This window comes from Oncorhynchus tshawytscha, linkage group LG05 (genome assembly GCF_018296145.1).
Source record: "Oncorhynchus tshawytscha isolate Ot180627B linkage group LG05, Otsh_v2.0, whole genome shotgun sequence".
Classification (NCBI taxonomy): Eukaryota; Metazoa; Chordata; class Actinopteri; order Salmoniformes; family Salmonidae; genus Oncorhynchus; species Oncorhynchus tshawytscha.
This window is the reverse complement of record NC_056433.1, coordinates 72,646,070-72,670,015: the sequence shown is the minus strand read 5'-3', so window position 1 is coordinate 72,670,015 and position 23,946 is coordinate 72,646,070. Positions and strand designations below refer to the sequence as shown.

Here is a 23,946-nt window from a genome sequence, read left to right as displayed (position 1 = left end):
TCGCTTGCACAGTACTCCTTGGGATGTTTAAAGCTTGGGAAATCTTTTTGTATCCAAATCCGGCGCTTTAAACTTCTTAACAACAGTATCTCGGACCTGCCTGGTGTGTTCCTTGTTCTTCATGATGCTCTCTGCGCTTTTAACGGACCTCTGAGACTATCACAGTGCAGGTGCATTTATACGGAGACTTGATTACACACAGGTGGATTGTATTTATCATCATTAGTGATTTAGGTCAACATTGGATCATTCAGAGATCCTCACTGAACTTCTGGAGAGAGTTTGCTGCACTGAAAGTAAAGGGGCTGAATAATTTTGCACGCCCAATTTTTCAGTTTTTGATTTGTTAAAAAAGTTTGAAATATCCAATAAATGTCGTTCCACTTCATGATTGTGTCCCACTTGTTGTTGATTCTTCACAAAAAAATACAGTTTTATATCTTTATGTTTGAAGCCTGAAATGTGGCAAAAGGTCGCAAAGTTCAAGGGGGCCGAATACTTTCGCAAGGCACTGTACCATTTTAACGAATCTGAAAAGGACGTAGTGGTGAAATTCTACCTGGATTCTCAATACTGTATGGTTTTATGGCTATGTGTTAAAGCTAGAATTTAGCTAGGACTGTCTGGGAGTGGTCTAAGTAGAGGGCCTAATTGGACGAGCCTAATGGGTGGGATATGTAACCTGAAGACTAGCTGTTATTGGCAGAGAGGTTTGAAACGCTCTTTGTTATTGGTCTGTTAACTTATACTGCCTGGTGTTGTCACCAGGCAGGCCAAAACTCCATCCCACTAAAACAGGCTGACATTTCAGACAGCTCTTACACTAAAACCGGCTGACATTTCAGACAGCTCTTACACTAAAACAGCATTATCATAATTTTCACAATATTATTCCAAACCCATAGTGTTGAAATATATATATATATATATTGACCGCCCTGGGAATTTAAGGCAGGTATAGATTGACCATGATATTGACTATGTGTTAAGGCAGGTATAGATTGACTATGATATTGACTGTGTGTTAAGGCAGGTACAGATTGACCATGATATTGACTATGTGTTAAGGCAGGTACAGATTGACCATGATATTGACTGTGTGTTAAGGCAGGTATAGATTGACCATGATATTGACTGTGTTTTAAGGCAGGTATAGATTGACCATGATATTGACTGTGTGTTAAGGCAGGTACAGATTGACCATGATATTGGACTATGTGTTAAGGCATATTGACTATGTGTTAAGGCAGGTACAGATTGACCATGATATTGACTGTGTTTTAAGATTGACCATGATATTGACTATAAGGCATATGATTGACCATGATATTGACTGTGTGTTAAGGCAGGTATAGATTGACCATGATATTGACTGTGTGTTAAGGCAGGTATAGATTGACCATGATATTGACTATGTGTTAAGGCAGGTATAGATTGACCATGATATTGACTATGTGTTAAGGCAGGTACAGATTGACCATGATATTGACTGTGTGTTAAGGCAGGTATAGATTGACCATGATATTGACTGTGTGTTAAGGCAGGTATAGATTGACCATGATATTGACTATGTGTTAAGGCAGGTATAGATTGACCATGTGTTAAGGCAGGTATAGATTGACCATGATATTGAAGGCTTGGTTCATACAAAATGTCCATGCTAATTAAAACAAACAGTAAATAATAGCCTGGTTCAGGAAACGTAATCCAAAGAAAAGCACAAAAACTAAATTAGCAAGACAAGGCTGGGACATACAAAGAGACATTCAATCTTTCTGAACTTAAAATGGCTTATCAATTAATATTGCTCATAGTAGAGACATTTATGCAACCATTCTCAATGTTAATTTATCTAATTGTAGAACCAGGTTAAGGCCCATTCCAACACTGATATATTAACAGACATTGCTTGTTTGTGCAGATCACTGGGTTTTCAGGAAGGCATGTCAAGCTCTTGTACCAAACTAAAACTAGAAAACTACACCACAACTCATAGCTGTCAGTCAACTGTATTCCAAAATGCCAGCATTATTTCAAAATGAACTGCTTTTGGTTGAGGTTTGACATAGTCTGTGTGTCAGTCTTTGTGTCAGTCTATCAGTCCATGTGTCTCAGTCTATCAGTCCGTGTGTCAGTCTGTGTCAGTATACCATTTATATTATCTGAGAGTAACACAATCTACCCTAGGTCCTAAACCATAACCTAATACCACTATTAAGTGTGTTACTTTTGACATACATAGTGCATTACATTTGACCAGAGCCCTGGTCAAAAGAAGTGCACCAAATAAGGAATAGGGTGCTATTTGGGACTGAAGCCTGTGTGTCTCAGTTGGCCAATAGAAAATTGCTGTTGTTGCTGCTGCCTTTTCTGATCTCAGCAATTAAATTATGGAGCTTCTCAGACACGGCCACCTGGTGGAGAAAACATGGAAGAACAGCATTAGATTATGATGGTACCTGTGTGGTATACGTGCATAGTAGGGATGGGCATTTGGAATAATGTCTGTGCTCCGAGTACTCTCATGAAAATATATTTTTTGAGTACATGCATGCAAGTGTGAAACGGGGCTGAAGGCAAACAAATTTGCGGTATGCTATCTTTTGTCCCAATTACTGGTTGTTCTGACACAATTAAAAACCTAACAACATATTTTCACTGCACTTGACATAGTCCCTGAAAATTTGGCAGTGCTTATAAATTCAACCTACTAAATAGTTGCATTTGTACATTTTGAATATTTGATTTGATTATTAGTAAATGAATACAAACCTTGAAATCGAGTACTCCACCCATCCCTAGTGCCTTATAGTATATAAGTGTGTGCGTGCATAAGTGTGTGTAAAGGTGAGTACATTTACATTGGAGAAATGCAGGATGACTATGACAGCACGTCAGATGCCTTTCTATCCAATACCCAAGACAATCTAGTTCCTGACGTTGTTCCATGTCTCCACAAAGTAAATGAACCTTAAAACTCACTATGTAAGAATCTGGCTCCTGCAATCTCTTGTGTCGGGGGTGCAGGGTCTGGATGGAGCTCTGAACCTTCTCCCTGGTCTCAGCTGTGCTGCACAGTGGCTGTGTGATCTTCAATAGAGGGAGATACCAATCAACGAATCACATTTATTTTATAAAGCCCTTTGTACATTAGCATTTGTCACAAAGTGCTTCACAATTACCCAGTCTAGAACCGAAAGAGAAAGCACAAAAAGCTAGGAAGAACTTAGGAAGAAACCTAGAGAGGAAGCCGGCTCAGAGGGGGGGCCAGTCATCTTCTGGCTGAGACGTGTGTGTGTGTTGGACAGGGTCCAGCAGGCTCACCTGTCCTTTAGTGTAGACCTCCAGGCGTAGACAGCTGACCTGAGAAGGTGTGATTGACTGACAGGTCTTGTTACCAACCACAGGATGACACCTCACTGCCACACATGCCTTAGGTGCAGGCTCCTCACACAAACACAACAGATCCAAGAATGGGTGGCCTGGAGAGAGAGAGCGAGAGCAAGAGAGAGGAGAGAGAGAAAAAGAGAGTGAGAGAGTGAGTGAGAGTGAAAAAGTGTAATGAAAACAGAGATTGAGATGTAGCTAGTTGAGTGTTGATATAGTAAGTGGAGGGCACAGAGATCCTATAATTCAGGGATTCTATATGTTATTCAATGGTAGAGGGTGACTCCTCACCCTCTGTGTCCAGCATCCTATAGACAGCCTTCCTCCCAGGAACAGTACTCTTCTCTGGGTCCTCACTGAACTTCATCCTGGGGCTGCCCCGAACCTCCACCAACTGATGGAGAGAGAGATGGAGAGGGTTGAAAATGACAGAGAGAAAGGGTAGAAGACGATGGATACATAAAAAAGGGAACGTGAGGAGAGGGTGGGCAGAGGCTGTCTGTGTGTGTGTGCGTGTCCTTTTTACCTTGTACACACACCCGAGTGAAGGCTGTCTCGTGCAGGTGACCAGATGTGTTCCAACACCAACCACATCAATCTCATTCTCCTGAGACGTGGATAGACAGATCAGAGAGGAGGGAGGTTGTAGAGAGGGATAGACAGATCAGAGAGGATGTAGAGAGGGATAGACCGATCAGAGAGGAGAGAGGAAGAGGGAGGTTGTAGAAAGGGATAGACAGATCAGAGAAGAGGTAGAGAGGGATAGACAGATCCGATGGAGAGAGGACAGAGAAGAGAGGAGGGGGGAGGAGGTCGAGGAATAGACAGATCAGATGGAGAGAGGAGGGAGAGGAGGAGGAGGTAGAGGAATAGACAGATCAGATGGAGAGAGGAGAGAGAAGAGGAGGAAGGAGATAGAGAGGAATAGACAGATCAGATGGAGAGATGCTTGATGACAAGAGGTAGAAATAAATAAGGTCCTCTCATTCTTCTGCTCCCACTGGCCTCTAATGTCTGTCTGGTTCCTCACCTTCTTGTTGAGTTCAGCCATGCTGTACTCTGAGATGTTATTGGTGCCTACTATGAGAAGGGACTGGAAGGCAGGGATGGAGAATCTAGAGAGATAAAATGTGAGATATTTCAAACATGCTTTACTCAAAACCTCTATACTAAGATTAAAGTCCCTAGAGGGTACTAATCTAAGGCTTCACCCCAAATGGCACCCTGTTCCATTTTTAGTGCACTACCTTTTCCCTGGTCTAAATAGAGAATAGGGTGCCATTTGGGATGCAAGCTTCAGGACACACATACAGGACCTTACTGTTCACTGCAGAGTCTGAAGACATGGCGTACTTCTACTGACTGCCTGCAGAGGTCTCCACTGTCTAGACGCACGCCCAGTGGACTGTATTCCAGCTCAAACAGAGACAGGGCCACGGCACAGAAGTTGAGCAGGCCACTACTGTAGGGACACAGAAGTTTACCAGCCTACTACTGTAGGGACGCAACAGAGAAGTGTACCATCCTACTACTGTAGGGACACAACAGAGATGGGGGGAAATGTTACCAGGTGACACTGTAGCTGTCGATGACTGGCAGGAAGTTGTGTGGGTATGCGATGGCATAGGACAAGAAGGCTGCCAGCTCACCCTCATGGATCTTCCCAGATTCCGCCCCCAGCAGCTCACACACACGCCCCAGCCAACCCTTGGTCAGCGAGATCAGATCGATGTTGTCATGATCCCCGTTTGCTGCCACTAGCGTCTAGTTCGACAGGAGAGACGGGAAGTTCAACCAATCAATCAATATAAGATAGAAATCAATATCCTTATTATCTCAATTGGGAAATCTGTAGTGCAGTCAGGATAAGAAACAACATTAAAACATTAATAACCACACAACATACTGTATATACACACATCAGTGATGTTTATGATGAAGGAAGACTCATTTTTTTCATGAACATGGCCTTATTTCTATTACAGCATGTTGGATGAGTGTCATTCATATTCCATTCACCCAGCTCAGTATAACATTGATAGGTTTAGGCTATACTCTAATTTTCCCTATACCCATCATGAGGTTGATACAACCTAGCCTATTAATGCAGGTCGAGATACATTTTTTTGATGACGGACAGTGACACATGGACAGACAGTGACACATTCAATACCGCCTTGCACACTCTTGCCTGCATCTAGCTTATCTAGGATGCAAACATTAGTCAAACAGTTGCAAACAAGAGATTCTATTGGACAAATTCAGTTGTTTTTATCCCCGTTTTGTTTCCTTCCGTTTATAAACATTTTTCAACAGAATCGGAGGAATGAATACACCCCTGATCATGCATAAACACAGTTCACTTTCATAGCAGCCACGTTGTATTCCTTCTCCCCTACATGCACTTTCCTCCTCTCACCTTTTCCCTTCGTTTGTGGACTTCAATGACCAACACATCAGCTGTATGTGACCAGGCGAAGAAACCTCTCCAAGCCAAACCATGTCACAACCGCTACACACAGCCTACATCGTTGTCCCCATATTAGCTAAAGTAACGTCATAGTTAGCTAAAGTAACGTCATATGGTAGCTAATGGAACTAATGCGTTAGTAAACCCGCAATAATCATGCAGTAACGTTACAGTGTATAGTCAGGAAGCAGTTACTTGGAAGAGTTCCAGTGTTGTGTTGGATAGTCATAGCCAGCTAGCTAACATTGCATTCCTCTGTTTGAGCCAGGTGTTTGAGTAACTAAACTAGCCATTTGCTAGCTAATGCAGCTTCTCCTTCATTTTTTAAGAAATTAATTTGTAGAAAACTGTTCATCAATTGTCTCTCTCTCTCTCTAAGTCAACTAATCATCACATTTTATGTACTGCAGTGCTAGCTAGCTGTAGCTTATGCTTTCAGTACTAGATTAATTCTCTGATCCTTTGATTGGGTGGACAACATGTCAGTTCATGCTGCAAGAGCTCTGATAGGTTGGAGGACTTCCGCCGTAAGTTGTCATAATTACTGTGTCTATGGAAGGGGGTGAGAACCAAGAGCCTCCTAGGTTTTGTATTGAAGTCAATGTACACAGGAGGAAAGAAGCTAGCTGTCCTCCTGCTACACCATGGTGCTACCCTACAGAGTTCTGTTGAGGCTACTGTAGACCTTCATTGCAAAACAGTGGGTTTTAATCAATTATTTACAGATGTTTTTTCTAAAAACGATAACTTTTTACAATGTTTTATCATTTTTATTTTAATGAAATTCACTGAGGAGGATGGTCCTCCACTTCCTCCTCTGAGGAGCCTCCATTGATACACATAAGATAAATAGCACACTGATGGGTTATCAACATTGTGGTTAATAACATTTTTTATTTTTTTTAACCTTTATTTAACCAGGCATGTCAGTTAAGAACTAATTCCTATTTTCAATGATGGCCTGTTATGAAAAGGTTAGGAAATCTTTTTATCCAAAGAAAATGTGACCCATAAAAGTGTGTACATATGGAAAGCGTGTCTATGTCTCAAATGGCACCCTATTCTCTAAGGGTCCTGGTCAAAAGTAGTGGGGCGGAGAGACTCACCTGAGGCCACACCTCCTCCAGGGAGGAAAAGGAAGTGACATAAGAGTGTGCCATGGTTCCCGCCACGGGGATTCCAAACAGGAAGCCAGCCTGGACGTTACTGGTCATATCAAACCCTGACAGACGGAAAGACACTGTGTATATATATGTATGTATATATATATATATATATATATGTGTGTGTGTCCTTACATGTATGTGTGTGTCTCTCCTCACCTCCGACGTATGTGTATCTTGAGGCTGTGAGGCCCCCGTCAGGCCCCTGTGCTCTCCTCAGGCCCATCTCTAACAGCTTCCTCCTGGAACCAGCAGCCAGACGGAACCGGGCCGCGTTACTGCATACCAGACTGGAGAGAGAAGAGAGACACAGAGAATTACCATAATGCACTATTAGAGTATACAGTATTCCTACCTGTTGACAAGGTGTGTGTGTGTGTGAGTGAGTTCCAAAATAATGTCACGTGCAGTAAAATTACATCCTTGTAGTACTCAATATCAATGTAGCACTAAAAATATCCTAAAGTAGAACAAACACACACAAGAAAATACAAATAAGAAGAACACGAGAAAGTACGTACTGGGTCAGTTCCAATACAATATTTACAATGTGCAGGGATATTGGAGTGATAGAGGTAGATACACAACCTGACCAAAATAATGTGGACACCTGCTCGTCGAACATTTCATTCCAAAATCATGGGCATTAATAGGGAGTTGGTCCCCCTTTGCTGCTATGACAGCTTCCACTCTTCTGGGAAGGCTTTCCACTAGATGTTGGAACATTACTGCAGGGACTTGCTTCCATTCAGCCACAACAGCATTAGTGAAGTCAGGCACTGATGTTGGGCGATTATGCCTGGCTGTGTTCCAATTCATCCCAAAGGTGTTTGATGTGGTTGAGGTCAGGGCTCTGGCAGACGAGTCAAGTTCTTCCACAATGATCTCAACAAACCATTTCTGTATGGACCTCACTTTGTGCATGGGGCATTGTCATGCTAAACAAGAAAGGGCCTTGCCGCAAACTGTTGCCGCAAAGTTGGAAGCACAGAATCGTCTAGAACGTCATTGTATTATGTAGCATTAAGATTTCCCTTCACTGGAACTAAGGGGCCTAGCCAGAACCAAGAAAAACATCCCCAGACCATTAGTCCTCCTCCACCAAACTTTACAGTTGGCACTATGCATTCAGGCAGGTAGCGTTCTCCTGGCATCCAAACCCAGATTCGTCCGTCAGACTGCCAGATGGTGAAGTGTGTTTCATCACTCCAGAGAATGTGTTTCCACTGCTACCGAGTCCAATGATGTCAAGCTTTACGCCACTCCAGCCAACACTTGGCATTGCTCATAGTGATCTTAGGCTTGTGTGTGGCTGCTCGGCCATGGAAACCCATTTCATGAAGCTCTCGACGAACAGTTCTTGTGCTGACATTTTTTACGTGAGACTCGCTTCAGCACTCGACGGTCCTGTTCTGTGAGCTTGTGTGGCCTAACACTTCATGGTTGAGCCGTTGTTGCTCCTAGACGTTTGCAATAATACTACTTACAGTTGACCGGGGCAGGTTTAGCAGGGCAGAAATTTGCTAAACTGACTTGTTGGAAATGTAACATCCTACGACAGTGCCATGTTGAAAATCACCGAGCTCTTCAGTCAGTGGTGTAAAGTACTTAAGTAAAAATACTTTAAAGTACTACTTAAATTGATTTTTTGGGTATCTGTACTTTACTATTTATATTTGACAACTTTTACTCCACTACATTCCTAAAGAAAATGTACTTTTTACTCCATACATTTCCCCTGACATTACATTTCGAATGCTTAGCAGGACAGGAATATTGTCTAATTCACACACTTATCAAGAGAACATCCCTGGTCATCCCTACTGCCTCTTATCTGGCAGACTCACTAAACACAAAGGCTTTGTTTGTAAATTATGTCTGAGTGTTGGAGTGTGCCCCTAGCTATCCGTAAAAAAAATAAAATAAATCGTGCCGTCTGGTTTGCTTAATATAAGGAATGTGAAATGATTCATACTTTTACTTTTGATATTGATATATATTTTAGCAATTACATTTACTTTCGAGACTTAAGTATAATTAAAACCAAATACTTGTAGACTTTTACTCAAGTAGTATTTGACTGGGTGACTTTCACTTGAGTAAAAGTAAAGATACCTAAATAGAAAATGACTCAAGTATGACAATTGGGTACTTTTCAACCACTGTTCTTCTGCCAATGTCCACCTATGGAGATTGCATGGCTGTGCACTCGATTTTATGGGGTGTCCACATACACTGAAAATACAAAAGTATGTATAGGGAGGGGCAAGGTGACTTGGCATCAGTATTATAATAAACAGAGTAGCATCAACATAAATGCTGATTGTATGCGATTGTGTGTGTAGTGTCAATATAAATGTATGTGTATGTTATGTGTGGTTGGGAGAGTGTATGTGCGTGAGTTGTGTAGAGTCCTGTGAGCGTGCATAGAGACTGAGCAAAAATCAAATACAAGGGTCAACTCAGATAGTCCGTGTAGCCATTCTGTTAGCTATTTATCAGTCTTACGGCTTGGGGATAGAAGCTGTTCAGGAACCTGTTGGTATCAGACTAGATGCACCAGTACCTCTTGCCATGCGGCAGCAGAGAGAACAGTCTGACTTGGGTGGATGGAGTTAACGATTTTCCGGGCCTTTCCGTCACACCGCCTGATATAGAGGTCCTGGGTGGCAGGGAGCTCGGCCCCAGTGATGTCCGCACCACACTCTGTAGAGCCATGCGATCGAGGGCAGTCCTATTGCCATACCAAGCATTGATACAGCCAGTCAATATGCTCTCAATGGTGCAGCTATAGAACTTTGAGGATTTGAGGGCCCATGCCAAACCTTTTCAAGTTTGCTGAAGGAGAAGTGTGTCCCTACCTGGCGTAGTTGACCAGACACAACAGGCTGGTCTCCAGTAGTTGAACCACAGCCAGAGGACCAGACACCTCCATCAGAGGCACCTTCAAACAGAGGGGCAGCACAATCAATGAATCAATCAACGCAGTCATCAACCCTGACCATTTTGGGTGAGTCCCTGAGTCTCACTCCTGACCGCTGGCCCTTGGGGCTGAACCGTCCGAGTGTAACCATAGAAATAGAATGACTAGATTATATTTCTATGAATGGTTCGAGTTACAGGGGGGCTGGTCCGATCAGGCACCCGCAAGAGATTAGACACCCCAAGAGACATTGGGCACCCCAAGAGAATATATAATTCCAAACCTGCCTGGGGATGACCCTGAGTATAACCCTTGACCCCTGACGTTGTCTCACCCTGGCAAAGACCACCGTTCCCTCGGGGACAGAGTGGAGTGTGACACCGGAACAGTCCAGTTCCCGTAGAAACAGGAAGAAGGCGGGGTCAGTGGCTGGGGGCAGCACGGAACGCAGGTACTCCACATCTATAACACAGTTATACTTTGTTACACATAATCAATAACATAATGATAGAGACCCTCTTATCTGGAGCAACTTCTAATCAGTACAGTAATATCACACATCTACACAACAATACACTACTCATGACATGAAATAAACAAAATATTTTTTTGTACACGTCAACACACCACTTTTCTAACATACTGGCATGTGGAATACTATTAGACCTACTATAGGTTTTCCAAGAAAAGTCATCTGTTTACCGATCTCAATGACAACTGTTATTACGACATCTACAAACGCCGTGTTTTGGCCCATGGAACGTGAAACATGCTTACAGTTTAGTGTCTAAACAACAACAAGGTAGTCATTGGAGTGTGCCCCTAGTTATCCGTAAATTTAAAAAACAAGAACATTGTGCAGTCTGGTTTGCTTAACATAAGGAATTTGAAATTATTTCAACTTTCACTTTTGATACTTAAGTATATTATAGCAATTACATTTAATTTTGATACTTAAGAATATTTCAAACCAAATCCTTTTACACAAGTAGGATTTTACTGGGTGACTTTCACATTTACTGGAGTCATTTTCTTTAAAAGGTATCTTTACTTTTATTCAAGTATGACATTTGGGTACTTTCTCCACCACTGCTAATAAAGCGAATCTCATAAGAACACATGGGAGAGGGAGAAGAAAGTGAGGGTGCAAGAGGGAGAGGGATAATCGTGGATTCATTTAAAAAGAGAATCTTACAATTAATTCTAAAACTCACAGGCAGCCAGTGCAGAGACTTTTAAACCAGTGTAATGTGTGCTCTCTGTCTGTTCTTGGTCAGTACCCGTGCTGCAGCATTCTGTATGTTTTGCAGTTGACCAATGGCTTTCACGTTCTGACCATAGTTCTTTTGTGTTTTCTTTGTTTTAGTGTTGGTCAGGACGTGAGCTGTGTGTCTAGTTTTCCCGTTTCTATGTTTGGCCTGATATGGTTCTCAACCAGAGGCAGATGTTAGTCATTGTCTCTGATTGGGAACCATATTTAGGTAGCCTGTTTTGTGTAGGGTTTTGTGGGTGGTTGTCTTCTGTCTTCGTGAGTCTACACCAGACAGAACTGTTTCGTTTTTTCTCACATTTGTTGTTTTGTATTTTGGAGTGTTCACGTTTATCGTCGTTATTAAACATGATGACCACTAACCACGCTGCACTTCCTCTCCGTCGTCCACAGAAGAAAGCAGTTACAATGGCTTTCTTGGGTAGACCAAACAGGACAGCACTACAATAGTCAAGCCTGCTTGAAAAAAAAAGCTAGTTTGTAGCAATTCTACACATTTTTGCCATGGGGTGGAGAAAAGATTTAGCAATTTTATTATCCAATTTCATGCATATTTTTAAGTTCTAGAGTTCATTTCGTGAAATTCTACTCATTTTGCCATGGAGAAAATGTGCAGTTTACAGCCAAGTTCCTGCAATTCTACACATTTTGAAATGTTTGCAGTTTTTAATACAGTATGATACTGTATCTGAGTGAGTCTGACTAGCAAAATCAATGGGGCCCCCGGGCTCTAATTCAACCTTGATTACTACAAGTTTAGATAGCTGGCCGCTAGAATAATTTACCAATCTAAAAACATATAGTTGACATGGGCTAACTGAGTGACTATCAATGACTGGCATAACAAGACAAAAACTGTTGATTCACAACCAAATTTTGAAATTGCACCTTGTGTATTCTACCTTTCAACAGTAAATTGAGACCCCGACTGAGTCCCCCCCCGTTGCCCCACCCTGCTCTAGACTTTGTGTCGTTGTTATAGGCTCACTGGGATAGAGCCTATAGGTCTAATCACAAACCTGCCTTGCTAGTATATGTTTTTGATATTAGTTATTACCAGTGGTGATTTTAGCATGTAAATCTTGGTGGGGCAAACTCAACAACTAAAAAATTGGGATGCATGCCAGCAAAGCCACAACACTAAACAATACATTAAATTGCACTATAACAGTGAAAAACAGTGCACATAAACTCTTAGAGCCTAAATAAAGCTGTCCCAACAGCAGAGCTTTCTTTTCAGCACCATGGAGTGAATCCTTCCCACCGCTACACCTGGATATCAGCAGAGCCTTGTCTGGCAGTAAAACAGTTCATTCAGCCTCATTTACTGCCTTTAAAAAAACATAGCTGATATGGCTGACTTGCTTAAACAAATGTGGTTTCTACTGACAATTGAGATGTACAAACTATGGCATAAGGGAACAATGAGCGGCTAAGAAGCAAAATAGAGATTGCTTTGCAACACTTGCAGTTAGCTACAGATTTCTTCCAACCCACTTATTGTTGAATTTGAGATTTCCAATTTGTTGGCCGATGTGCACTGTTACTTTTATCTATAATTTATCTTTATATATTAAGGATTGAAAAGGATTTGCCAGTAGATTGTCCATGTGATGCACGATGATGACTGCTTGCTTGTCTAGCTTGCTAGCTAAGATTCTGTATGTTGACATGATCAGTCCAATTGTAACGGTTGTCGTTGGTGGAAGAAGGAGAGGACCAAAGCGCAGCGTGGTTAGTGTTCATCTTCATTTAATAATCATAAAAAAACAGAACATTTCAAAAACACAAAACAACAAAAGTGAAAACCGAAACAGTTCTATCTGGTGCAGACACACAAAGACTGAAAACAACCAACCACAAACCAACAGAAAACAGGCTACCTAAATATGGTTCCCAATCAGAGACAATGACTAACACCTGCCTCTGATTGAGAACCATATCAGGCCAAACAAGAAACCCCACATAGAAACAGAAAACATAGACTGCCCACCCAACTCACGCCCTGACCACACTAAAACAAAAGAAAATACAAAAGAACTATGGTCAGAACGTGACACCAATCAAAGCTACAGTAGATGTAAAGCGATGTGACATCATTTTATTTGTGGCCAATGACCTTGAGCCTTCTTGGATGGGCACTTCTATTTTTTTTTTAAACAATATGTTTATTGATTTTTCTTCTTCAACAAGACATAAGCAGAAATATTACATGAAAAAAAATAACTGCAAAAACCACATCAAAAGTTAACAGCAACAAAAATAAAAAAAGATGAAACATCTAAGTCAAAACAAAAGTTTTACAGAGGAATAAAACAACCAAAATTTCATTTTACAGTGGTCTGATCCAATAGGATAGAACATAATTGCGACAAATTTCAGATGAAACACAGCGCCACAAGCCAATCGGATATCTCTCACCACCACCCCACATACACACAAAGCATAGTCCACTACCCAGCCAATATTTCACCCACATCACTCTGCTCAACAACATCCCAAAATGGTCTCCAAACCTTTTCGAAAGTGTCTTGTTTCCCTTAATCGTGTATGTTATCTTTTCAACTGTTAGGCAAGACAACGTTTCCCTAAGCCATTGGGCAATAAAAGGCCTTGTCACACTTTTCCAGCCAAGAGCTATCAAGCATTTTGCTTGCAACAAGCACATATGTATAAGTGTTTTTACTTGGTTCTTTAGATGAGGATTGATTGTGTACAACCCCAGGATAAACACTTTGGGATGGAGAGGCAATTTTACTGATACTATTTGGGATATCATATGTGATACCTCGTTCTTGAATTGTCTCAGTCCCACAGACAATGAAACAGAGTCCCTTCAGAGTGATTGCATTTGTAGCATATATCTGGAACTATACTATTAAACTTATTTAACTTAGCAGGGGTTACATCAACCACTTGTATTGCAATAGTTTAAGCAGAGTATACACAGTCTGTGTCTGAGCATTAGTACATATATTACTCCATTTGTCCAAGACTATGTCCACCCAAATATCTTCCTTCCAAGAGTTCAGTTTGTGCGCAGAGGGTGCAGTTGAGCCAGACTCTAGCATATTGTGTAGGTCTGAAATTCTACCCTTACCATTACAATGGGTTGAGATCGTATTTTCTAAAGTAGATAGAAAGGGTTCTGTTAGGTTTTGGGCAACCGTGAGGAAGCTCCTTAGCTGTAAATATTTATTTTTAAATGTTGTTTTCTAGGAATGTCAAATTTTGCTATGAGTTCTTCAAATTACATAAAAATACCTTCTTTATACAGGTCTTGAATTTTCCTTAAACCCTTGCTGGCCCATAGTTGGAAACCCAGATCAGCTCTCCCAGGAGTGAAACTGTGGTTTCCCCAGATAGGACTAAAACATGACAAAGAATGCGTTTCACCAAAAAACTTCCGCACCTCATACCAAACGTTGATCGTATTAAAAAATAAGGGATTATTATTATTTTTTTTTTGTGTCTTGATATCAGCTGAGTAAATGTAAAGGTTAAGGATTAAATTGGGTACAACTGAAGACATTTCAATCTCCATCCACGAAGGGAGAGACTGAGGTAAAATAGTACATAGCAGTGCGAAGCTGAGCTGCCCAGTAGTACTACTGGATATTAGGCAAATGGAGCCCCCCTCTGTCATACGGTAGGTTCAATAAGGACAATCTAACTCTGGGACATCTGTTATTCCAGATAAATATAGTGAACATCTTTTTAAGTCTTGTAAAGAGGGATGGTGGCGGCGGCAGCAAGGGAATGTTTTGAAATAGTTTTGGGAGAACATTCATTTTCAGAATGTTAATCCGGCCAATTAAATATATAGGTAAAGATGACGACCTATCTATCGATTGAGTTATTAAATCTACGACAGGGTCATAGTTAGTTGAGACTATGTGGTCAATCTCTGGCACAATACAAATGCAGAGATATGTAAAGCATTCCGTTGCATAGAAAATAGAAGTCAAAGGTGTAGGTCTACATCTTTCCTCCTCCTTTAGCATCATAATTGAGGATTTTGCAAACCCCAAACTCTTTGATTAGGTCCAGAAGTGCAGGCATGGAATTGCACAAGTCTGTAAGAAACAAAATTACATCGTCTGCATAAAGGGCAATTTGAAGTTCCATCTGATCTATTCTGATACCTGAAATATTGGGCTGGGACCTAACAGCTATGCCTAGAGGCTCAATGGCTAAACAGGAGAGGATAAAGAGTGCAGCCCTGCCTAGAACCCCTGCAGATGTCAAAAGGTTTAGATACCGTATTAGTAGTAAGGATCTCTGCAGTGGGATTTGTATATAGTATCTTTATCCATTTACAAAAGCACTTACCACAACCAAAACGAGTTAACACTTCAAAGAGGTAGGGTCACTCAACCCTGTCGAAGGCCTTCTCTGGTCCAATGACAGGATCGCAGTGTCTGACGACCCAAATCTGGCATGTAGAACATTTAGCACTCTCCTAACATTATGAAATCCTTGACGATCTTGAATAAAGCCATTTTGGTCTCTACCCACCACATCTGGCAGAAAACTCTCCAACCTCCTCGCAAGTGCTTTACAAAGGACATTAGTGTCAGATTTCAAAAGTGAAATAGCATGATAGGAATCACATTTGGTATGCAGCTTTCCGGGTTTTAGGAGCAGAGTGATCAGAACTCCTACTTGCCCTCTCTGCTTGCTGCTGTTTGATTTGCCAGGCCAACAGCTTCCCAGCTTTTCTCCCTGGTCATAATATGATTGGTTTAGTCTCAATAATCTTGCTGCAGCGCAGAAATTATGTTATATTGAGCCCTGAGTGCACCTGTGGAATTAGTGAGAAAAAAAAATATTTCCAGAGTTTTAATTTTGGTTTCAAGTAATTTCATTTTTTGACTAGTATTTTTTGACTTGGAGCTGGTGAAATGTATCATTTGACCCCTTATGACAGCTTTAAAGGCTTCCCATCTAGTACAAGCTGAAGTCTGTGTTGTATTCATTGAAAAGTATACGTCAATTTGCTGTTCAATGTTTTCTGTAAAACTTTATGTATCTTGCAGCCATTTAGGTTGAAAGCGCCATTTAGGTCAAATCAAAATCAAATTTTATTTGTCACATACACATGGTTAGCAGATGTTAATGCGAGTGTAGCGAAATGCTTGTGCTTCTAGTTCCGACAGTGCAGTAATAACCAACAAGTAATCTAACTAACAATTCCAAAACTACTGTCTTATACACAGTGTAAGGGGATAAAGAATATGTACATAAGGATATATGAATGAGTAATGGTACAGAGCAGCATAGGCAAGATACAGTAGCTGATATCGAGTACAGTATATACATATGAGATGAGTATGTAAACAAAGTGGCATAGTTAAAGTGGCTAGTGATACATGTATTACATAAGGATGCAGTCGATGATATAGAGTACAGTATATACGTATGCATATGAGATGAATAATGTAGGGTATGTAAACATTATATAAGGTAGCATTGTTTAAAGTGGCTAGTGATATATTTACATATTTTCCCATCAATTCCCATTATTAAAGTGGCTGGAGTTGAGTCAGTGTCAACTACTAAATTAGAATCGGAATATATAAGAGATGCTGGAGCATGGTCAGAGATCACAATGCTATAATAAAATCTATCTTCCATTTTAGAGCATAATGCTGCTGAGAACATAATAATAGTTGATTTGGGAATAGGTCTGGTGAGTGCTAGAGTAACAGGAGTATTCCACATCATCTGGTTTCATTTCTCTACAATTCTCTATTAAGTTTAAATCCTTCATAAAAATGTTGTATGGTGTTCTTAGATTAGGTGTGGGAGTAGTTTGAACCCGAAGTGCGATCTTTAACAGGATCTAAAGTGCAATTAAAGTCTCCAGCAACACTAGAATTACCTGGAAGTGTGGAAAGGTTTAAAAACAAATTGTTAAATAATTTAGAGTCATCTTCGTTGGGACCACACCCATGAACTAAATTCAACTGCTCGGACAGCAAGGTACCCTGTATAATAATATATCTTCCCGGCGGGATCACAAATTGTTTGCAATATCTGATATGGAATGGACTTATGGATAAAATAATAACTCCCCTTGCATGGGAACTAAATGAAGCTGCAATGACCTGCCCAGGCCACCCAGGCGTATCTTAGGAATGTCGCCAGATAATAGATGTGATTCTTGCAAAAATATGATTGTCGCCTGAAGTTGTTTTAATCTACTTATTACCTGTTTTATTTTGGCGATTTAATCCCCTACAGTTCCAGGATGTAAATTTAACCTTAACACTATGAGTCACCGAATTTACCGGGACACTTGAACTAAAACATTGCCCCATAACAGCACGTTGGATCAGCCTAATGTACCAACAGTCCTCTGTTACCACCATAAACAAAAACACAAAGGACGCTTTAAAGCACGCCATTGTTAGGCATGTGTTTTCGTACAATCAACCACGAACGTGTGATTAACCCTCTTACCCCAGTCTCTAACAGACCTCCCCCTCCCCATCTCAGTGACACTCTGTATAAAGGTACTCAACAGATCCACACATACGTGAGGAGCCGCCTCTACCTCTGTGTTTCCCCCCCCTCTGTACACCTTCTACTTGTCATTACACTATATTGTGTTCCCCATTTAACAAAGAATCAAACAAAATACCAGGAGTGAGCAAGAACATAAGACCACCGTGATCTAGCCTCCTATAGGCCTAAATAAAACAATCCTGCACCAGGATGTTCCACTGCATAAAAGCATAGTTTCATGGTACATACAATTATAATAAGGCTTACTTGTAAACTGGCCATGTTATTATAGTTCAATAGACAGTGCTACTATAAATTATAACACGGTGAACTGGCTTAAAATTTAAATACCTGTTTAGACAAAACCGAAAGCAAAAGTTCGAAAAATGTTTAAAAAAAAAAAACACTGGTCAAAGTTTAACATTAAGTCGCTATTGCCTCTTCAGCGTTACTCCGCTTCCACACCTCTGCCTAGCTTCTCAAGAAACTGCTCCGCCTCGGTTGGTGTTTCAAAATTGTAGGAACGAATGCAGTGGGAGACCCTCAGGCACACTGGGAAGATGATTCTATACCAGATAGCCTTAGCCCGTAGCCGCTGCTGCTTGACACTGTCGAAGCGTTTCTGCTGCTTGTGGACTTCCATGGAGAGATCTGGGAAGAACATAACTTGCCGATTCTTGTAGAGTACTCTCCCTTTCGCCCTGGCTGCATTCACCACCCAAATCTTATCTTTATAGTTTAAGAACTTCATTATCAGAGCCCTCGAGGGTGCGTTGTGGTTGGATCATGGGCCAGAAATCCAATGAGCTCTCTCAATGATCAAAGGAGAGCAGAGTGGCTCCATCTCCAGAGCCTCGGGAAGCCACCGTTCTAGGAATGAGCAAGCATCGCTCCCCTCAGCGCCTTTGGGGAGATGTACTAGTCTCAAGTTCGATCTCCTGCTGCGGCCCTCCAAATCAACTAGTTTAGAGGTAAGCGATTCAACCTTTTCCTCAAGTGCAGTGGTAATTTCCTGCAGGGCTATAATGTTGTCTTCGGTTCCAGAGATGTATTTATTTTTATTTATTTATTTCACCTTTATTTAACCAGGTAGGCTAGTTGAGAACAAATTCTCATTTACAACTGCGACCTGGCAAAGATAAAGCAAAGCAGTGCGTCACAAACAACAACACAGAGTTACACATGGAATAAACAAACATACAGTCAATAATACAATAGAAAAAGTAATATATATATATATATATATAGTGTGTGCAAATGACGTAGGATAAGGGAGGTAAGGCAATAAATAGGCCATAGTGGAAAAATAATTCCAATATAGCAATTAAACACTGGAGTGATAGATGTGCAGAAGATGAGTGTGCAAGTAGAGATACTGGGGTGCAAAGGAGCAAAATAAATAATAGTATGGGGATGAGGTAGTTAGATGGGCTATGTACAGGTGCAGTGACCTGTGAGCTCCTCAGACAGCTGGTGCTTAAAGCTAGTGAGGGAGATATGAGTCTCCAGCTTCAGTGATTTGTGAAGTCTGTTCCAGTCATTGGCAGCAGAGAATTGGAAGGAAAGGCGGCCAAAGTAGGAATTGGCTTTAAGGGTGACCAGTGAAATATACCTGCTGGAGCATGTGCTACTGGTGGGTGCTGCTATGGTGACCAGTGAGCTGAGATAAGTCTTTGCTAGGTAAAGCCACGTCTTATAGATGACCTGGAGCCAGTGGGTTTGGCGATGAATATGAAGCGAGGGCCAGCCAACGAGAGCATACAGGTCGCCGTGGTGGGTAGTATATGGCGCTTTGTTGAGAAACCGGATGGCACTGTGATAGACTGCATCCAATTTGCTGAGTAGAGTGTTGGAGGCTATTTTGTAAATGACATCGCTGAAGTCAAGGATCGGTAGGATAGTCAGTTTTACGAGGGTATGTTTGGCAGCATGAGTGAAGGATTCTTTGTTGCAAAATAGGATGCAACAAATTTAATTTTGGATTGGAGATGCTTGATGTGAGTCTGGAAGGAGAATTTACAGTCTAACCAGACACCTAGGTATTTGTAGTTGTCCACATATTCTAAGTCAGAACCATCCAGAGTAGTGATGCTGGACGGGTGGGCAAGTGTGGGCAGCGATCGTTTGAAGAGCATGCCATTAGTTTTACTTGCATTTAAGAGCAGTTGGAGGCCACGGAAGGAGAGTTGTATGGCACTGAAGCTCATCTGAAGGTTAGTTAACACAGTGTCCAAAGAAGGGCCAGAAGTATACAGAATGGTGTCGTCTGCGTAGAGGTGTATCAAAGAATCACCAGCAGCAAGAGCGACATCATTGATGTAAAAGAGTCGGCCTGAGGATTGAACCCCGTGGCACCCCCATAAAGACTGCCAGAGGTCCGAACAACAGGCTCTCTGATTTGACACACTGAACTCTGTTTGAGAAGTAGTTGGTGAACCAGGCGAGGCAGTCATTTGAGAAACCAAGGCTGTTGAGTCTGCCGATAAGAATGTGGTGATTGACAGAGTCGAAAGCCTTGGCCAGGTCGATGAATACAGCTGCACAGTATTGTCTCTTATCGATGGCAGTTATGATATCGTTTAGGACCTTGAGCGTGGCTGAGGTGCACCCATGACCAGCTCGGAAACCAGATTGCAAAGCGGAGAAGGTACGATGGGATTCAAAATGGTCAGTGATCTGTTTGTTAACTTGGCTTTCAAAGACCTTAGAAAGGCAGGGTAGGATAGATATAGGTCTGTAGCAGTTTGAGTCTAGAGTGTCTCCCCCTTTGAAGAGGGGGATGACCGCAGCCGCTTTCCAATCTATGGGGATCTCAGACGATACGAAAGAGAGGTTGAACAGGCTATTAATAGGGGTTGCAACAATTTTGGTGGATAATTCTAGAAAGAGAGGGTCCAGATTGTCTAGCTCCGGCTGATTTGTAGGGGTCCAGATTTTGCAGCTCTTTCAGAACATCAGCTATCTGGATTTGGGTGAAGGAGAAATGGGTGAGGCTTGGGCAAGTTCCTGTGGGGGGTGCAGGGCTGTTGACCGGGATAGGGGTAGCCAGGTGGAAAGCATGGCCAGCCATAGAAAAATGCTTATTGAAATTCTCAATTATCGTGGACTTATCGGTGGTGACAGTGTTTCCTAGCCTCAGTGCAGAGGGCAGCTGGGAGGAAGTGCTCTTATTCTCCATGAACTTTACAGTGTCACATAACTTTTTGGAGTTTGTGCTACCGGATGCAAATTTCTGTTTGAAAAAGCTAGCCTTTGCTTTCCTAACTGCCTGTGTATATTAGTTCCTAACTTCCCTGAGAAGTTGCATATCGCGGGGGCTATTTGATGCTAATGCAGTACCCCACAGGATGTTTTTGTGCTGGTCAAGGGCAGTCAGGTCTGGAGTGAACCAAGGCCTATACCTGTTCCTGGTTCCACATTTTTTAAATGGGGCATGCTTATTTAAGATGCTGAGGAATACAATTTTAAAGAATAACCAGGCATCCTCTACTGAGGGAATGACGTCAATATCCTTCCAGGATACCCAGGCCAGGTCGATTAGAAAGGCCTGCTCGCTGAAGTGTTTTAGGGAGCGTTTAACAGTGATGAGGGGTGGTCGTTTGGCCGCAGACCCATTATGGACGCAGGAAATGAGGCAGTGATCGCTGAAATCCTGCTTGAAGACAGCAGAGGTGTATTTGGAGGGCAGGTTAGTTAGGATGATATCTATGAGGGTGCCCGTGTTTACGGCTTTGGGGTTGTACCTGGTAGGTTCATTGATAATTTGTGTGAGATTGAGGGCATCAAACTTAGAATGTAGGATGGCTGGAGTGTTAAGCATGTCCCAGTTTAGGTCACCTAACAGCACGAGCTCTGAAGATAGATGGGGGGCAATCAATTCACATATGGTGTCCAGGGCACAGCTGGGGGCAGAAGGTGGTTGATAGCAAGTGGCAACGGTGAGAGACTTGTTTCTGGAAAGGTGGATTTTTAAAAGTAGAATCTCAAATTGTTTGGCCACAGACCTGGATAGTAAGACAGAACTCTGCAGGCTCTCTCTGCATCTGATTGCAACTCCGTCTCCTTTGGCAGTTCTATCTTGTCAGAAAATGTTATAGTTGGGGATGGACGTTTCAGGGTTTTTGGTGGTCTTCCTAAGCCAGACGTATACCTCAGTCAGAGATTTGCCCAGCACATTCTTTGACTTTCTTTTTAACGTTGTCCACTGCAGACAGTACATTTTCGAATTTGATAGAGAATTCTGCATTCATATCTTTGATGGCCTTGAGGATATCTTCGGAGCTAACGGCACTGCATGTGTTTATCGCCTCAGTCCTGCTTCCACCACTAGCACATGAAGGTAGCACGGCGCCTTCGTCCTCAGACTCTAAACTTTCCCTCCTTAAGTCTGGCTTTATGGTGTGACTTTTCTTCGTCTGCATTGTGGGTTCGGAAGCTAAAAAACTATTACTGCCTTTCCTGGTACATTAAGCTTAAGGGTGAACTTATTTCAGGATTTATTTCAAATTTGTTGTGGAGCAAAAAAGAAGCTCTGAGCCATACCGGAAGCCTCGGAAGGGAACTTCAAATGTAAATCTATGGCAGCACCCAAGGGGGCTTGAACATTCTATCTCTCCCTGTAGATTTTGCGGTGACATAGTATCCCCATGAGTGACAGAACACTGAGCCAATCACAGTGCAACTAGAGAAGATGACCAACTCCTACGCTCTGTATTATCCGCTGGCTGCCCCTCCACCACACAAAGCACTAAGCTAGGCTGAAACACCTGCATTTTGGAGCCGCCTTACTCAAGAAAAACAAAAAAAGAGACCATGTTTGTATCCGGCTTTATTAACCTAATACATTTTGATTTATATTGTTTGCAAACTGATATGTGACTTATTAATGCCATAATAACGTTCAAAACAGGCACACAAAAAAAGCTAAACAGGTGGGCTCAAAACAGGTGTGGCTCTGACCGTTTGCCACTGGCTATTACCTGGTAGTGATCTGTGGGTGTCTGTAGGTAACTTTAAACTCTGGTAGACATCTGACATCTTAACATGGTTGGCTATGTCCTGGGACAAATGGCACCCAATTCCCCATATAGTGCACTACTTTTGACTGGTCCATGAACACTAAATAAGGAATAGGGTGTCAGCATTACTGACAATCTAGGAGACTCACGAGGAAAAGATCACCGGTGTCAGTTGAAGTTCAGTGGAGTGGTTACAAAGTTCACCGAGGACATACAGTGTTATCCATTTACACTCCCACCAGGGGTCCTGGTATTGGTTATATTCCTCATTGCACAATCAAGATGACAAAAATATCGAATAAATATTATTGAAAGGAAACCATTGGCTATATAAAAATACACATATCAATTATATTGTGGCTAATTTGCTTTGCCTTAAAGTGCTATTCACTGACATTTGCTCTACAGAGAACTTAACGTCATTACCTCACCTTCGTCAGTGAATCGAAAGCTCTGCAGAAACAGGAGGCAGTCGTGCATTCCGGAGAAGAGCGAGAAGCCGCCGCCGAACGGGTTGTCGCGGAAGAACAGTTCGAAAACGGCGGGCTCGTTGTGCCTGCCCGAACGCCAGTAGGCATATGCCATGGTGAACTGGTAGAGGTCCGTGAGAAGCGTCGGGACCCGCTCCCGGATTGACCGCTCCAGAGCTGTACATGACTGGCTTGACGGTGCTGCCATGTTGCCCTTGCCTAGATTCATGTTTGGTTGCCGCCGCGATCTTTGGGACATGCAGTTTTCTAACCACCCCGCTGCCTCTACCTCTGTTGTATCACGGAGGTATAATAAGAAAGGTTGGTATGCGAGGGGAGAAGCGAACCCCGGACTAAAATAGGCTATCTCCCACATAGAATAGGGAGGGGCGTTTCACAGTTCTCTAGAGTAGGCCTGCCTACTCATGATATACATAGGATTGCGTCCAAAAACGCATTATATTACCTATAGTGCACTATTAAGGGGTATAGCCAATAGTGACATTTGGCATGTAAAACAGTGTTACAATATTTTTGAAACATTGATCGTTGGAACATAAGGTGACACGAGATGAGCACATGATGTGTCAATTGCGTTGACATCAACCTAATAACTGGCAGTAAATTTCATAACCTGTCTCCTGGCCCTTTGCCAACAAGCTCACATCGCAAACATTGCCGTATTGGTCACCAATTCATCCCACACATTAAGCCAACATATATTTTAGTGTAATT

General features: G+C 42.0%; 1 protein-coding gene across 2 annotated transcripts; it reads right to left on the bottom strand.

Moving 5' to 3' along the window:
- Positions 1–1,322: 1,322 nt before the first annotated feature.
- naprt (nicotinate phosphoribosyltransferase) lies at positions 1,323–23,859 on the bottom strand. 2 transcript variants are annotated; one of them, XM_042322334.1, is made up of 14 exons: positions 23,173–23,859; positions 10,278–10,405; positions 9,882–9,964; positions 9,587–9,754; positions 7,180–7,310; positions 6,964–7,079; positions 4,955–5,151; positions 4,709–4,849; positions 4,418–4,502; positions 3,914–3,994; positions 3,679–3,781; positions 3,325–3,482; positions 2,983–3,090; positions 1,323–2,414 (listed from the first exon to the last, which is right to left on the bottom strand). In XM_042322334.1, exons 1-14 carry the CDS (start codon positions 23,585–23,587, stop codon positions 2,328–2,330), a joined length of 2,001 nt encoding a protein of 666 aa, XP_042178268.1. In that variant the 5' UTR covers positions 23,588–23,859; the 3' UTR covers positions 1,323–2,327. The 2 variants fall into 2 exon arrangements, with proteins under 2 accessions (XP_042178268.1, XP_024278021.1); XM_024422253.2 differs by lacking the exon at positions 9,587–9,754 and having other exon boundaries at positions 23,173–23,856.
- Positions 23,860–23,946: the final 87 nt, after the last annotated feature.

Coding starts and splice junctions, on each gene's coding strand:
- naprt (XM_042322334.1), bottom strand. CDS start 23,587: ATGTGGGAGATAGCCTATTTTAGTCCGGGGTTCGCTTCTCCCCTCGCA. Junction 7,080..7,179: donor AAGATACACATACGTCGGAG/GTGAGGAGAGAC, acceptor TCCGTCTGTCAG/GGTTTGATATGACCAGTAAC. Junction 2,415..2,982: donor AGGAGCCAGATTCTTACATA/GTGAGTTTTAAG, acceptor TTTCTCCACCAG/GTGGCCGTGTCTGAGAAGCT.